Source organism: Cebus imitator, unplaced genomic scaffold, assembly GCF_001604975.1.
Source record: "Cebus imitator isolate Cc_AM_T3 unplaced genomic scaffold, Cebus_imitator-1.0 Scaffold58, whole genome shotgun sequence".
Classification (NCBI taxonomy): domain Eukaryota; kingdom Metazoa; phylum Chordata; class Mammalia; order Primates; family Cebidae; genus Cebus; species Cebus imitator.
This window is the reverse complement of record NW_016107373.1, coordinates 65,669-81,673: the sequence shown is the minus strand read 5'-3', so window position 1 is coordinate 81,673 and position 16,005 is coordinate 65,669. Positions and strand designations below refer to the sequence as shown.

General features: G+C 42.5%; 1 protein-coding gene and 1 non-coding gene across 4 annotated transcripts in view; both read right to left on the bottom strand.

Annotated features, from left to right (window-relative positions):
- Positions 1-16,005, bottom strand: part of MTCH2 (mitochondrial carrier 2) — a 27,652-nt gene that overhangs the window by 4,628 nt on the left and 7,019 nt on the right. For 2 of the 3 annotated variants that reach the window (XM_017529169.2, XM_017529171.2), the window contains exons 4-12: positions 14,043-14,069; positions 13,333-13,395; positions 10,719-10,776; positions 10,088-10,139; positions 9,561-9,620; positions 7,638-7,731; positions 6,185-6,232; positions 5,148-5,215; positions 1,420-1,495 (exon numbers count right to left, since the gene is read on the bottom strand). In XM_017529169.2, coding sequence (XP_017384658.1) covers positions 1,420-1,495; positions 5,148-5,215; positions 6,185-6,232; positions 7,638-7,731; positions 9,561-9,620; positions 10,088-10,139; positions 10,719-10,776; positions 13,333-13,395; positions 14,043-14,069 — 546 coding nt within the window. The remainder of the gene's footprint in view (positions 1-1,419; positions 1,496-5,147; positions 5,216-6,184; positions 6,233-7,637; positions 7,732-9,560; positions 9,621-10,087; positions 10,140-10,718; positions 10,777-13,332; positions 13,396-14,042; positions 14,070-16,005) is intronic. The other variant, XM_017529170.2, reaches the window with a different exon arrangement.
- LOC119471376 lies at positions 7,420-7,559 on the bottom strand. Its single transcript, XR_005200413.1, has one exon. It is a non-coding gene; the product is annotated as a U4 spliceosomal RNA (small nuclear RNA).

Here is a 16,005-nt window from a genome sequence, read left to right as displayed (position 1 = left end):
GACCAGGATGGTCTCGATCTCTTGACCTCGTGATCCACCCGCCTCGGCCTCCCAAAGTGCTGGGATTACAGGCTTGAGCCACCGCGCCCGGCCTCCATTTGTTGTTGTTGTTTTTTGAGATGGAGTCTTTTTTTTGTTGTTTTTTGAGATGGTCTCTCAATCTGTCACCCAGACTGGAATGCAGTGGCATGATCTCGGCTCACTGCAACCTCTGCCTCCCAAATTCGAGCAATTTTCCTGCCTCAGTCTCCCAAGTAGCTGGGACTACAGGTGCATGCTACCACACCCGGCTAATTTCTTTTGTATTTTAGTAGAGACAGGGTTTCACCGTGTTGCCCAGGCTGGTCTTCAACTCCTCACCTCAAGTGATCTTCCTGCCTTGGCTTCCAAAGTGCTGGGATTACAGGCATGAGCCACTGTGCCTGGCCTACTGTTTTTTTTTGAGACACGTCTGGCTGTGTTGCCCAGGCTGGCTTCAAACTCCTGGACTCATGTGATTCTGCAAGCTCAGCCTCCTGAGTAACTGGAATTATTGGTGTGAGCCACCATAGCTGGCCATTATTTTATTTTCCTTTTTTTTGGCGGGGGGAGGATACAGAGTCTAACTGTCACCCAGGCTTAAGTTCAGTGGTGCAGTCTTGACTCACTGCAGCCTTGACCTCCCGGGCTCAGGTGATCCTCCCACCTTAGCTTCCTAGGTAGCTGGGACTATAGGTGCTTTGCCTGGCTAAATTTTTGTATTTTCTGTAGCGATGAGGTTTCATCGCTACAAAAAAGACAAAGTTTCACCATGTTGCCCAGACTGGTCTCAAACTCCTGGGCTCAAGCAATTTGCCCACCTAGGCCATTTCAAATGCTAGAATTACAAGCAGGAGCCAGTCACCCAGCACATTATTTTAGCACGAGCCCACTGTTTTATTTTCCAGTAAAGCTTTGCCTAGGTAATAAAGAACTTTTTGTTGCAGATCATACACCTCACAGTAGTAACAAACCCTAAATTGGTATATAGGCAAAATCATCCACTAACAACTCTAGAAGTATGAGACCAGCTCTGTCAATACCACTGTGACAAACAATTGGTTATAAAAGATGAGTCTGGGAAAAAAAAGAATTTAAAATCAAGGCCATCATTTTACTAGGATAATTATCTACCTGGATCATATTTCTAAGTTGAATGTGAGCACTCAATTGGCTTCTAGATCTCATCTAGGGATTCTTTCTTCTTCATTACTCCTGCTCATGATTTCTAAACATCACATTTTACTGTTACGCCAAAGTGAAACATAGAGCATAGTAAAGTATACGTTAATTGGCAGCTAGAGTGACCTACAAGAGTTAACTTGGGATTCCAGAGACATTATTTAAGAAAACAAACAAATAAAAATAAAAAAAATGAGAGAGACAGAGAAAAAGAAATACCTCTTTTTGTAGCATGCACCAACAATCTATCCATGATGTATATATTGGGGAGTAAGGAGGGCATCCACCAGCAAGACTAAAATAGAAAAAAACATGAGCTATTCATTTTACTATTACTCAAACATTCTCTCAAGACTTTGATAAACCTTGTCAAAATACTCTCCTGCATAGAAGATTCCCTGAGAGATCATTTTGTTCAATGAAACAAATCAATATTGGAGCAGAGGAGAGATCAAGCATCCAAAACAGAATTCCTCCCCTATATTTATGTTTCAAATCAACAAACATAAACTTCAACCTTAATTCCTAAAACATTTAGACTTTTCATTTGTGGACAAATGAAACTCCAAAACACAGCATTTACATGACTAAAGAGCAGGGAAATGTAGCTGAGCACGGTGGCTCATGCCTGTAATCCGGGCACTTTGGGAGGCTGAGGTGGGTGGATCACCTGAAGTCAGGAGTTCAAGACCAGCCTGGCCAACATGGTGAAACCCCATCTCTACTAAAAATTCAAAAATATGAGCTGGCATGATGGCACATGCCTGTAATCGAAGCTAGTCGGGAAGCTAAGGCACAAGAATTGCTTGAACCCAAGAGGCGAAGGTTGCAGTGAGCTGAGATCGCGCCACTGCACTCCAGCTTAGGTGACAGTAAGAACCTGTCCGCCTGCCAAAAAAAGGCCGAGTGCGGTGGCTCACAACTGTAATCCCAGCACTTTGGGAACCTGAGGCAGGCAAATCATGAGGTCAAGAGATCGAGACCATCCTGGCTAACATGGTGAAACCCCATCTCTACTAAAAATACAAAACTTAGCTGGGTGTGGAGGCACGTGCCTGTAGTCCCAGCTACTCGGGAGGCTGAGGCATGAGGATTGCTTGAACCTGGGAGGCAGAGGTTGCAGTGAGCTGAGATTGCGCCACTGTACTCCAGCCTGGCGACAGAGTGAGACGCCATTTCCAAAAAAGGAGAGCAAGGAAAGGGACTTTAAAAACTAACTGGAGGCCGGGCGCGGTGGCTCACGCCTGTAATCCCAGCACTTTGGGAGGCCGAGGCGGGTGGATCACGAGGTCAAGAGATGGAGACCATCCTGGTCAACTGGTGAAACCCCGTCTCTACTAAAAATACAAAAAACGTTAGCTGGGCATGGTGGCGCATGCCTGTAATCCCAGCTACTCAGGAGGTTGAGGCAGGAGAATTGCCTGAACCCAGGAGGCGGAGGTTGCGGTGAGCTGAGATCGCGCCATTGCACTCCAGCCTGGGTAGCAAGAGTGAAACTCCGTCTCAAAAAAAAAATAAAAAAATAAAAAAAATAAAAACTGGTATTCACAAAGAAATTAAATATGACAATACATGTAAACAGTGAATATGTATGTTCCTACTGAGATATAATCACTTCATCTTGAAAAAACTATAAATAATAATAATACATTAATTCATCCTTCAAGTATGCACTGGGCTAAAACATGGCAGTTGCTCTGCATATCACAGCTTGCCAGGAGTAAAAGGAAACAAGCAAAACCAGAAAACATAATGGTATGTCAGGTACCATATGGGAACAGAATTTTGCAATAAATAAAAAGGCAAGGCTGGGTGCAGTTCCTCATGCCTGTAATCCCAGCACTTTGGGAGGCCAAGGCAGGCGGATCACCTGAGGTCAGGAGTTCGAGACCAGCCTGGCCAACATGGCAAAACCCTGTCTCTACTAAAAATACAAAAATTAGCCATGCATGGTGGTGGGCGCCTGTAGTCTCAGCTACTCTGGAGGATGAGGCAGGAGAATCACTTGAACTTGGGAGGTGGAGGCTGCAGTGAGCCGTGATCACACCACTGCACTCCCGCCTGGGTGACAGAGCGAGACTGTCTCAAAAAATGAAAAACAAAAAGGCAAAATTTTGGCTGGGTGTGGTGGCTCATGCCTATAATCCCAGCACTTTGGTAGCCTGAGATGGGCAGATCACCTCTAAGGTCAGGAATTTGAGACCAGCCTAGTCAACATGGTGAAACCCCATCTCTACTAAAAATATATAAAAATTAGCCAGGCATGGTGGTGAGTGCCTGTAATCCCAGCTACTTAGGAGGCTGAGGTAGGAGAATCATTTGAACCTGGGAGGTAGAGGTTGCAGTGAGCTGAGATGGTGCCACTGCACTACAGCTTGGGCAACCGAATGAGACTCCATCTCAAAAACAAAAAAAAAAAGACAAAATTTTGCCCAACTCAGTACAGTCACTTGGCATCTAGAACTTGGAAATCGGTGGAGTCTACCACTATACCGACATCCCTTCTAACCAATAGAGAGAAAAGGTCATGAAACTTTCCACCCACTAAATATCCTAATTCTGGTTCTTTAAAACTCACCTTCTCCATAAAGCCCCTAGAAAAAACAGGTATGGGTTGTTACTAAATCTCTGATACCTCTTTTGTCACTTTCATCCTAAAGAAGACAGATTTAAAAGAACCACATGTTGGCTGGGCGTGGTGGCTCACCCCTGTAATTGCAGCACTTTAAGATGCTGAGGCAGGAGAATCACTTGAGCCTAGAAATTCGAGACCAGCCTGGGCAACAAAAACCCCATTTCTACACAAAAAAAAATAATTAGCCAGGCATGGTGGCAGGCACATGTACTCCCAACTACTTGGGAAGCTGAGATGGGAGGATCACTTGAGCTCAGGAGTTCAAGGCTGCAGTGAGCTAGGACTTCCACCACCACACTGCAGCCCTATTTCTAAATAAATTAAAATAGTCCAGTATGGTAGCACATGCCTATAATCACAGCTTCTTGGGAAGCTGAGGCACAAGAATTGCTTGAACCCAGGAGGTGTAGGTTGCAATGAACTCCAGCCCAGGTAACAGAGCGAGATTCTATCTCAAAAAAAAAATCTATAAAAAATAATAATTGGGCCGGGCACAGTGGCTCACGCCTGTAATCCTAGCACTTTGGGAGGCCGAGGCGGGTGGATCACGAGGTCAAGAGATCGAGACCATCCCGGTCAACACAGTGAAATCCCGTCTCTACTAAAACTACAAAAAACTATCTGGGCATGGTGGCGCATGCCTGTAATCCCAGCTACTCAGGAGGCTGAGGCAGGAGAATTGCCTGAACCCAGGAGGCGGAGGTTGCGGTGAGCCAAGATCGCGTCATTGCACTCCAGCCTGGATAACAAGAGCGAAACTCTGTCTCAAAAAAAAAAAATAATAATAATAATAATTGGCTGAGCACAGTGGCTCATGCCTATAATCCCAGCACTTTGGAAGGCCAAGGCAGGTGGATGACTTAAAGTCAGGAGTTTGAGACCAGCCTGGCCAACAGGGTAAAACCCTGTCTCTACTAAAAATACAAAAATATTAACCGGGTGTGGTGGCACATGCCTGTAATCCCAGCTACTCAGGAGGCTGAGGCAGGAGAATCACTTGAACCTAGGGGGCGGAGGTTGCAGTGAGCCAAGATGGCGCTACTGCATTCCAGCCTGGGCAACTGAGCAAGACACCATCTCAAAAAAATAGTAATTAATACAAATTGAGGCTGCTGCTGCATAGGGCATACAGAGAAAAAAATTAGGAATCTCATAATGATATCAATTATACTTTTCTTTCCCCACCTTTTTTTTTTAAATACCACCCAGAGATTGATACTGATCTTTCATCTTTCCTAAATTTCTACAAGGCTGCTCCACCTGTCAGCATACAGTCAGCCACCTACTAGAATAAGAAATACAAAGTACTTACCCACAGTTGTTGACAGCCATAAGATTGGAGACAAGCACAAAGGGATAGGTCAACATACTCGCAAAAAACTGCAAAATGGAAAAAAGGCAGCTGTTATTAGGTTATTCCTAACCTTTACTCTCCTTTCCTTTGCCTTACAGGTCTAGTGCCACTGTGGTGAGACACTCTTAACACTTGCCTCGCTTCCTCAGTACCCTGGAAAGACTGTTACATTTTTGAGTCCAGAGATGCTTCTTCCTCTTAACACACCACTGCATCCAACATTTTAACAAAAAGCCAGAAGACTTCTCTGAGTAGCTAGGACTATAGGAGCATGCCACCATGCCTGGCTATGTTTTTTTTTTTTTTTTTTAACTTCTGTAGAAATGGAGTCTTGTTCAGTTGCCCAGGCTGGTCTCAAACTCTTGACCTCAAGTGATCCTCCTGCCCTTGGCCTCCCAAAGTGTTGGGTTTACAGGCGTGAGCCACCATGTCTGGCCTGAACAATATTATTTAATAAGAAAGGCATATTCCCTATGAAAGCTGAGCAGTACCAAACCATATGGGCTGTGAGGTAGGGGCTCTGTCTTATTCTCTTTTTTTTTTTCTTTGAGATGGAGTATTGCTCTGTTGCCCAGGATGGAATGCAGTGGCGTGATCTCGGCTCACTGCAGCCTCCACCTCCCAGGTTCCAGTGATTCTCCTGCCTCAGCCTCCTGGGTAGCTGGGATTATAGGCACGTGCCACCAAACGTGGCTAACTTTATTTTTGTAGTAGAGATGGGGTTTCATCATGTTGGCTAGGCTGGTATTGAACTGCTGACCTCAGGTGATCCGCCCACCTCACCCTCCCAAAGTGCTAGGATTACAGGAATGAGCCACCGCACCTGGCGAAAACTGAGTTATTCTTACCTTTGACAAATATAACAAATTTGAGGGAGATGTCCCAGTGAGACATCTGGTTATCTTAAAGCAATGATGACACAGGCCAGATTTCAAAGGAAAACAAAACAAAACATAACTATTCCTGTAAGGTTAAAAGGATTTTAAAAAACTCACTCCTGTGACAGCTTGAGAATAACTCTTCATTTCATTCATGGTAGAAACCTAAAACAGAAAAACAGCCTTAAATTAATTGCCTACAAACCTACAACAGATCAATATATTCTTTTTTCCTTTTGTTTGTTTCAGACAGGATCTCACTCTGTCACCACCACGCCCAGCTAATTTCAAAGTATTTTTTCTTTTTTTGAGACAGAGTTTCACTCGTCGCCTAAGCTGGAGTGCAATGTGCGATCTCAGCTCACCGTAACCTCTGCCTCCCGGGTTCAAGAGATTCTCCTGCCCCAGTATCCCAAGTAGCTGGGATTATAGGCATATGCCACCATGTCCAGCTAATTTTGTATTTTTAGTAGAGACGGGGTTTCTCCATGTTGGTCAGGCTAGTCTCAAACTCCCTACCTCATGTGAGTCATCTGCCTCGGCCTCCCAAAGTGCTGGGATTACAGGCATGAACCACCACACCTGGCTAAAATTAATTTTGAGGACAAAGCCATAAAACACTGATTGTTAGAATAATAAGGCAGTGGTCAAAATGATCAACCTGACTCAACATTAACAGACAAATTCTTATACTAAAAAGCTGTAGGAACGATTGTAAAAAGATTTCAAATAAAAAAGAAAATGAGACTGATAAACTTTTCCCATGTCCTAGAAATACAGTCCCTGGAAAACCATATTTATAGTACATCTAAGGGAAAATTCACTACCTTTGTCCACAGCTAGCTTTCTACCAGATGTGTTGAAGAAAATCCCTCTCTATATTCAAGAAGTTTACAACATGGATTTAGTTATATATCCCGTGATGTGTTCAATTTTTCACCATGCTATGGAGCTGCCTATGTACAAGAGGCCCCACAAATGCTGACAACTTCTAGATTAATACTGATTCTCAAAGGCTGAGGTTTCTAGAAAGCCCAATATAGGCACCCCCTTAATAGTCCAGATTAGATGAAAATCCCCAGATATACCATAAAGATGTCCTGCTTTCCCAGGTTCTCTAAAGTTTAGGAATCAGTAAAGAAGTGATCTCTTTAAAGCCCTGAACAAACACAGGGCTGAATCTCTTGGGTATACTCTGTCACATCTTAGCGACTTTTAAGGTGATCATTCTATAGTAAACAGCATGGGCCATTTCATTAGCATTTGAACATTTGACTGATAATTTTTAGCTATAGAATTGTTCAGTCTGGCATGTAGTAAACTGTCATTTTACTTTTTTTTTTTTAATTCAGTCTCCATAGTGACTATCAAAAATTACCAATGCCAACTACATTTCAAGTCGTCATGGTAAGGTATTGGGAAAAGTTTTCAATTAGCAATAATCACGCCTCGGATAAACCTTATGGCTACAATACTGCCACTGTGCAAAGCTTGTCATCTAACTTTAAAAGCTAATTTAGCTGCCAGATTAAAGCCAAGGCCAGCACATCTCACCCAGGTCACAACCTACCCCACTGTCCAGTGCATAGGTATTGACGAGGTAAGCCAGTGAGTTACACAGCCACAAAGAAAGGATGTCACCTAGAAGGCGAGGAACAAGACCCCTACATGAAGAAACAATAAAAATAAGAACCAAAATATATGATCAGTAAAAAGACAAGCTCTTCAATACAAACACTTCTCAAATAATGAGAGGTCACAAAACATTCTAGGGAAGTAAAAAAGATAATACCAAACACCAGAATCCAGCCCTCATACCTAGCTCATTCTCGTTAACACAGCTGTACGTGAAGCTGATTACCAATAACTTTTGTTCCTACGTTTAAAATGCAGGTCAGCTGCTGGGCACGGTGGCTCACGCCTGTAATCCCAGCACTGTGGGAGGCCGAGGCGGGTGGATCACGAGGTCAAGAGATCGAGACCATCCTGGTCAACATGGTGAAACCCCGTCTCTACTAAAAATACAAAAATTCAGCTGGGCATGGTGGCGCGTGCCTGTAATCCCAGCTACTCAGGAGGCTGGGGCAGGAGAATTGCCTGAACCCAGGAGGCGGAGGTTGCGGTGAGCCGAGATCAAGCCATTGCACTCCAGCCTGGGTAACATGAGTGAAACTCCGTCTCAAAAAAAAAAAAAAAAAAAAAAAAAAAAAAAAATGCAGGTCAGCTATACCTTCAATGGCTCACCTTACTATTCATAACTATAAGCAGAGAGGCAAAAGATTTGCGAGGTGCTTTGCAGAAGAGAGTTAAATATTGTTTTACTTTGACTAACTTAAATGGTTTTGCTAAACCATCTGATATTCAAATTTGGCAGAGCAAAAGATGAGAAAAATTACAAAGCAAGAATGGTCCCCAAGTACAGATATAGATGAAAAGCATCAAAATCATATTTCTAGGGTCTGGGTGACCTAGGCGAGGCAACATGGAATAGTGGGAAGAACATTTCCCCACGGATTAAAGACTGGGGGTGAAATGCCAGCTCCAGCAGGCATCAGCGATATGCGAAGCAGCAGATGAGACTCTGGGAGCATCGCTGAGTTTTAATCGCTAAAGTGATACTAATTATAGCTGCCCCGCCTATCTCCCAGGGTATTTATGATATTCAAAATCCATATGTGGAGATACCCTAAAAATTAAAAGAAAAAAACCATTTAGGTAATGTAAAATTTTTCTTAATAGAAGAGTGAGGGTAGCAGTCTAAGTCCTTCCAAAGTAAATTCAAGCCTTGCAAAAACTTACTCTTTTAGGGTAAGGAAAATGCAAGTTAAGACGATTTCCCCATTTTTCAAAATTTAATTTTTTCTCATTTTATTATCTATATAGAATTGGGAGTTTACTATAAGGGTAGAAACTTGGAATTGACTCCTTTGTTAAAAAAAGAAATTCCTTATTTCATTTTTTTTTTTTTTTTGAGACAGAGTCTTACTCTGTCACCTAGGTTGGAGAGCAGTGGCTCAATCTCAGCTCACTGCAACGTCCACCTCCCAGGTTCAAGCGATTCTCCTGCCTCAGCCTCCTGAGCAGCTGGGATTATAGGCATGTACCACCACACCCAGCTAAGTTTTGTATTTTTAGTAGAGGCGAGATTTTACCATGTTGACTAAGCTGGTCTTGAACTCCTGACCTCAGGTGATCCGCCCTCCTCGACCTCCCAAAGTGCTGGGATTACAAGCGTGAGCCATGCCCAGCCTCAAATGTTTTAAGTATCTAGAAGCAAAGATTTGGGATCTTTACAAGAGAATTCCGGTCATATGGGGCCTAAATATGCCTTTCTGCAGAGAAAAAAGAAAAAAAATGACGGGCCTACATAGAATGTAACATGAGATAAGTCCAGGAAGTACATTTTCCCCAGGGACTGAATAAAGATTCACTGTCCTCATTTTCAGGAAAAATTTCTCACACAGAAATTACATACTAATCAACATTTACTCACGCGAAAAATCCTAGGATGCCCTCTTCCCGATAGATGGTTACTATGGAATCACAAAGTCCACTACGTACACAAGAAGGAAAAGTAAAATACATTAAGATTCTTTTGGAGCTGTAAACAAAATAATTTCAATTATCACTTTGGACAAGGTCAAATCTACAACCTCCTTCCCCCACACCTTCCTAGCATCCTTTTAGTCTGCAAAGATAGCTAAATTTAGAGATAGAAGTGAAGCTAGTTCACGTCCGAGTCACGGCACCAGAAAAAAAAAAAAAGTGAAGCTAGTAACTACCTAGGGGTGTAGTGATATGGAGTCCGGGGCTCTGCAACTTACTCTGCAATCCTAGGTAGGCTACAAAACCTGCCTGGGCCTATTTTCTCCTATTTTACTGATTTTTGTGCAGATCAAATGATATGAGATACGAATTTGTTCTACAAGCTGTAAGGTATCATAAAAATACAAAGTAGCATTATTCTAGTACTTTGGCTTCAAAAGATCTCCTTGAGTATATGAAAACAAAAACACTTACCAGTACTTGGATTCTCTGCCAATGAACTGTACCATAGATCTCAGAGTGATCACTGTGGAACATAGAGAAAAGATGTGTAAAACTATGTTAAGACCAGATGCGGTGGCTAACGCCTGTAATCCCAGCAGTTTGGGAGGCCGAGGCAGGCGGATCATCTGAGGTCAGGAGTTCGAGACCAGCCTGACCAAAATGGTGAAACCCCCGTCTCTACTAAAAATAAAAAATTAGCCGGGTGTGGTGGCATGTGCCTGTAATCCCAGCTACTCCCTGAGACAGGAGAATTGCTTGAAGCAGGGAGGCAGAGGTTGCAATGAGCCGAGATCATGCCATTGTACTCCGGCCTGGGCAACAAGAGCAAAACTCTGTCTCCAAAAAAAAAAAAAAAAAACAACAGAGAAGAAAAAACTATGTTAAGATAGATTTTGATAGCCCTGGGAGAAAAGATTTTCCACCTAAAGACATTTTGCTATCTGGATAAATTTGATAAAAGCAAAAACAAGCAAGCAAATAAAAACATGCAGGCAAGGCATTTTAGTCAACTGCCATGTCAACCTATCTAAAGTGGTCAGGAGAGATCAAGTTATAAAAGAAAGATAAGAAATCAGATTTCAGTTGTCAACTGCAAACATACCATGGAAGGGATGTGTGATGAGAGTAGCAGCAGAACGAGCGATCATCTCTCGAGTTGTCTAGAAACAATCAACACACATTTCTGAAATCTAAATAAATGACACTCAAATGCCTGTGAGAAGGAACATGGGTGGATATCGTGGTATAGGATGAAAAACTGAATGACACAGCCCTCCTGTCCTGGCTGGAGTCAAGAAGAGTAGTTTGAACCAGATGCGACTGATCTCATTCTCATTTTATCATATTTTTCACTCATGGATTTTAATGTTCTATTATAGTTACTTCTCAAAATTACTCTGCAAAGCAGACTTCTGTTGTTTTCTCAATTTTGCAGGTAAGAGAAACAATAAGGAAACAGGGAAGGTCCCAACAAATAGTCACTAAGCTAAAATAAAAAATATGAGGCCTTTATTGACACTTTTTTTTTTTTTTTTGAGACAAGTCTCATTCTGTCGCCCAGGCTGGAATGCAGTGGCCTGATCTTGGCTTACTGCAACCTCTGCCACCCAGGTTCAAGCAATTCTCTTGCCTCAGCCTCCTGAGTAGCTGAGATTACAGGCATGTACCACCACGCCCACCTAATTTTTGTATTTTTAGTAGACATGGTGTTCCACCATGTTGGTCAGGCTGGTCTCTAACACCTGACCTTGTGATCCACTCACCTCGGCCTCCCAAAGTGCTGGGATTACAGGCGTGAGCCACTGCGCCTGGCCGTATTGAAATTATTAAGTTGCTCTCTTATTGGTAAATGATATTGGAGAGCCTGATATCCATTCTAGACAAATGGCAGGCTTCACTTAGTCTCCACCCACATTTTTGGGAGATGAGAAAAACTTTGTTTTGTGACTACAATCCAGTAACTGTGCGGTATCTTAGAGCTGCTGTGTTTTTCTTAATTTATCTTTCTATTCTATGACTCTGTAAGGAAGTAATAAAGAAAATTAAATTGTAATCCTTGCATTTAAGTTCTGGGATTGTAAATGTAGCAGGTCTATCATTTCCTTTTGCATTCAAACAATATCTTTAGTCATTGAGTTTTAAGACGGCCCTCATAACGTGGAGGTAATGACAAGGGAAACAACTAAAAAAAAAAAAAAGGCAGCCCTCACTCCTTCTCTAATGGCAGTCCAGAGAAGATCCTATGGGACAGGATGGGCAAACTAAGGGAAATAACTAATTGCATGTATCCCTGCTTTTAAGCAAACTAATTTTATGAAAATTTATAGAAAATAGAGCCCATTTATCCAGTTTCCAGACCTTTAGAAATGTTTGTTTTTGGAACATTTATTTTAGACAGCCGCATTTCCTGAGTAATTATGACTTCATCAACGACAAGACAATGTGAAGACTAACAGAATAGTTCTGAAAGCCAGGCACAGAAACACCTATGGCAGAAGATGGGGGTGGGAAATGGGTGATGAGGAATATTTCAGGGTCAGAAAAATGTTGAAAGAGCATTTCTGGATAGATACTCTCAAATATACAAAGGGCCTGGTCGTTATTTTTAACACTTTTTTCTAATGACAGGGTCTTGCTCTGTGATACTAGCTGGAGTGTGGTGGCACAATCATAGCTTACTGCAGCCTCAACTTCCCGGGCTCAAGTAACCCTCCCACCAACAGCCTCTCGAGTAGCTGGGACTACAGGTATGCACCACCACACACCTGGCTATTCCATTTTTTTGTAGAGAGGAGGTCTCACTATGTTGTATAGGCTGGTCTCTTAACTCTTGAGGTCAAGTGACCCTCTTGCCTCAGTCGGCCTCCCATAGTGCTGGGATTACAGGTATGAGCCACCACACCTGGCCTATTTAAACACTTCTATTCCTGAGATTTTCAACACTATTAGAAGACTTTCGGTATAAACCTCTTCAATTTCTTTTTTTTTTTTTTTTTTTTTAGATGGAGCCTTTGCTCGTTACCCAGGCTGGAGTGCAATGACACGATCTCGGCTCACCGCAACCTCCGCCTCCTGGGTTCAAGCAATTCTCCTGCCTCAGCCTCCCAAGTAGCTCAGACTACAGGTGCACGCCACCATGCCCAGCTAATTTTTGTATTTTTAGTAGAGACGGGGTTTCACCTTGTTGACCAGGATGGTCTCGATCTCTCGACCTCGTGATCCACCCGCCTCGGCCTCCCAAAGTGCTGGGATTATAGGTGTGAGCCACTGCGCCCGGCCAAACCTCTTCAATTTTAAAGACAGAATGTGTTGGCCAAATGTGTTTTCTTGAAATGCATCTATTATTTTTTTTTTCTTTTTCTTTTTTTTTTTAAAAAATTTTTCTTTCTTTTTTTTTTTTTTTTTTTTTTTTTTTTTTTTTTTTTCCTTACTGGGCAATCTCACACAGCTTGTGANTTTTTTTTTTTTTAATTTCTTCTTCTTTCTTCCTTTTCCTTACTGGGCAATCTCACACAGCTTGTGAAATGCATCTATTCTGAACAGCAAGCACTGTCTTTCTTTTTAATGTTAAATATGTAGTAAAGCCAAAATTAAATTGAAGATTTAATTTTATTTGGGAACAGACACTGAACACACAGGCCTGATGATCCTGATTCCATAGCTGCCATACTGCTGTTTGATCTGGGCAAACAGCACAGGCGTAATTCATCTCTTACCTCCTTGATAACGCGGTCAAAGGAAGATGAGACTTCTTTCTGTACATTTCCAGGTCCTAACTCCTAGAAATAAAAGTCAAAGAAAACAGGGATCTTGATGGTTTTTTTTTTTTTCTTTTTTAGAGATGGGGTTTCACCAGGTTGGTCAGGCTGGTCTTGAACCCCTGACCTCGTGATCTGCCCACCTCAGTCTCCCAAAGTGCTGGGATGATAGAAGTGAGCCACCGCACCGGCTGATGGTTTTTATTTTTATTTCTTTTGAGATAGGGTCTCCCTTGGTCACTCAGGCTGAGTGCAGTTATATGATCATAGCTCACTGCAGTCTCAACCTCTTGTGCTGAAGTGATCCTCCCACCTCAGCCTCCCAAGTAGCTGAGACTATAGGTGTGTGCCACCAGGCACAGCTAATCTTTGATTTTCTGTAGAGAATGGGTTTTAGTATGTTGTCCAGGCTGGTCTCAAACTGTTGGATGCAAGCAATCTTTCCACCTTGGCCTCCAAAAGTGCTGGGATTACAGGCGTGAGCCACCATGCCCAGCCATTCTGATGGTTTCAAACAGAACTATCCAAACTGGTAGCCACTCCTTATGACAACACTCACTGAGATGAATGGGAGACTGACTGCTTGGCTTTTCTCCTAAATAGGCCCCAAAAGCAATAATAACTTGCAAGGGAAAAGCCCTCATGCTTCGAAATCAGCTCCAACATACCTCACCCTTGTCACTCTCCTGGTAATGCTATAAAAGAAAAGAAAAAAGATGATTAGCGTTATTACGGCGTCATGTGAGAGAAGACACAAAATGAAAACTCTACTGACAGAAAGTAAATTAGCTGGAGCTTTTTTTGTTTTTGTTTTTTTGATTTGTTTTCTGCAAATATTCCGTTAACTTCTACTCATTAATCAACAGGAAATACGGATTTCCAAGATAAACTTGTTTCTAAGTTTAACGTACCGGTCAGCTGGAAGAAAAGCAAATGCTCATGAAAACTCTTCTTTGAAAGAAGAAAAGGGGACAGGTGCAGCGGCTCATGCCTGTAACCCCAGCACTTTAAGAGGTCGAGGTGGACAGATCACCTGAGGTCAGGACTTCCAGACTACTCTGGCCAACATGGTGAAACTCTGTCTCTACTAAAAATGCAAAAATTAGCAAGGAATTGTGTCCAACGCCTGCATCCCAGTTCCTAGAAAGGCTGGGGCAGGAGAATTGCTTGAACCCAGGAGGCAGAGGTTGTAGTGAGCCAAGATCACACCACGGCACTCCAGCCTGGGCGAAAGAACAAGACTCCATTTCAAAAAAAAGAAAAAAGAAACAAGAGGTAAGGCCGGATGCAGTGGCTCTCACACCTGTAATCCCAGGACTTTGGGTGGCTTTGGAAGGCTGAGGCCGGTGGATCATTTTAAATCAGGAGTTCAAAACCAGCCTAGCCCATGTGGTGATACCCCATCTCTACTAAAAACACAAAAATTAGCTGGGTGTGGTAGCCGGCACCTGTAATCCCAGCTACTCGGGAAGCTGGGGCAGGAGAATCACTTGAACCCAGGAGGTGAAGGCTGCAGTGAGCTGAGATCACACTACTGCACTCCAACCTGGGCAACAGAGCCAGATTCCAGAAAAAAAGAAAAGGGGCTGGGTGTGGTGCCTAACGCCTATAATCCCAGCACTTTGGAAGGCTGAAGAGGGAGGACTGCTTGAACCCAGGAATTCAAGACCAGAATGGACAACATAGCAAGACTTTGTCTCTAAATAAATAAATAAACCTAAATAAATATATTTTTTAAATTTTTTATTTTGAGATGGAGTGCACTGGCACAATCTCAGCTCACTGCAACCTCCGTCTCCTGGGTTCAAGCAATTCTCCTGCCTCAGCCTCCCAAGTAGCTGGGATTACAGGCACATGCCACCATACCCAGCTAATTTTCTTTTTTTAGTAGAGATGGGGTTTCGCCATGTTGGCCACAATGGTCTTGATCTTTTGACCTTGTGATCTGCCTGCCTCAGCCTCCCAAAGTGCTGGGATTACAGGCATGAGCCACCGCGCCCAGCCTCAGAAATAATTAAAAAATAAGAACAACAAAAACAAAAACAAAAAAGAAAATTCAAGAATGTTATTAAACATACAGTTTTAACACAAAATTAGTAAAAATATAGCCCAGGGTTCCTACTTTTCTCATGGAAAAGGCACGACCAATACCAAATTAAGGCAAGACTCTTTTCTTCACTGCATAAAAGGACAGAGAATTGGTGCTAAGTCTGAATAGCTGAAATCGCCTCACTTTTTATTTTGTATCTGACCGTTTCTAAAACAAGCAAGAAAGGGTTTTTTTTCCCTCTCTTCTAGAGAAGAGACCATGAATACTGCCGGGGCCCAGAGTATACTGCAAGAGGAATTTTTTGTGGGATATTTTAGAAATAGACTGTGAGCTAGGTAAAAAGGAAAACTATCAGTTGAGAGCTCCTTGTGTAACCACCAGTTTTATTGTTTTCTTATTTTTTAATCTCAGTTTTATTATTTTCTAGCCATACCAGATTTAAAAAATAGACAATATTTTCTCTTGTAAAAAGAACTGTGTTTCAAAAAATCATGGGCAAGAGAGTATATGTCAAGATTAAGCAAAGTATTGTATTTTGGCCAAATTCCAGGTCCTTGGCTAGAATTAATTTTTTTTTTTTT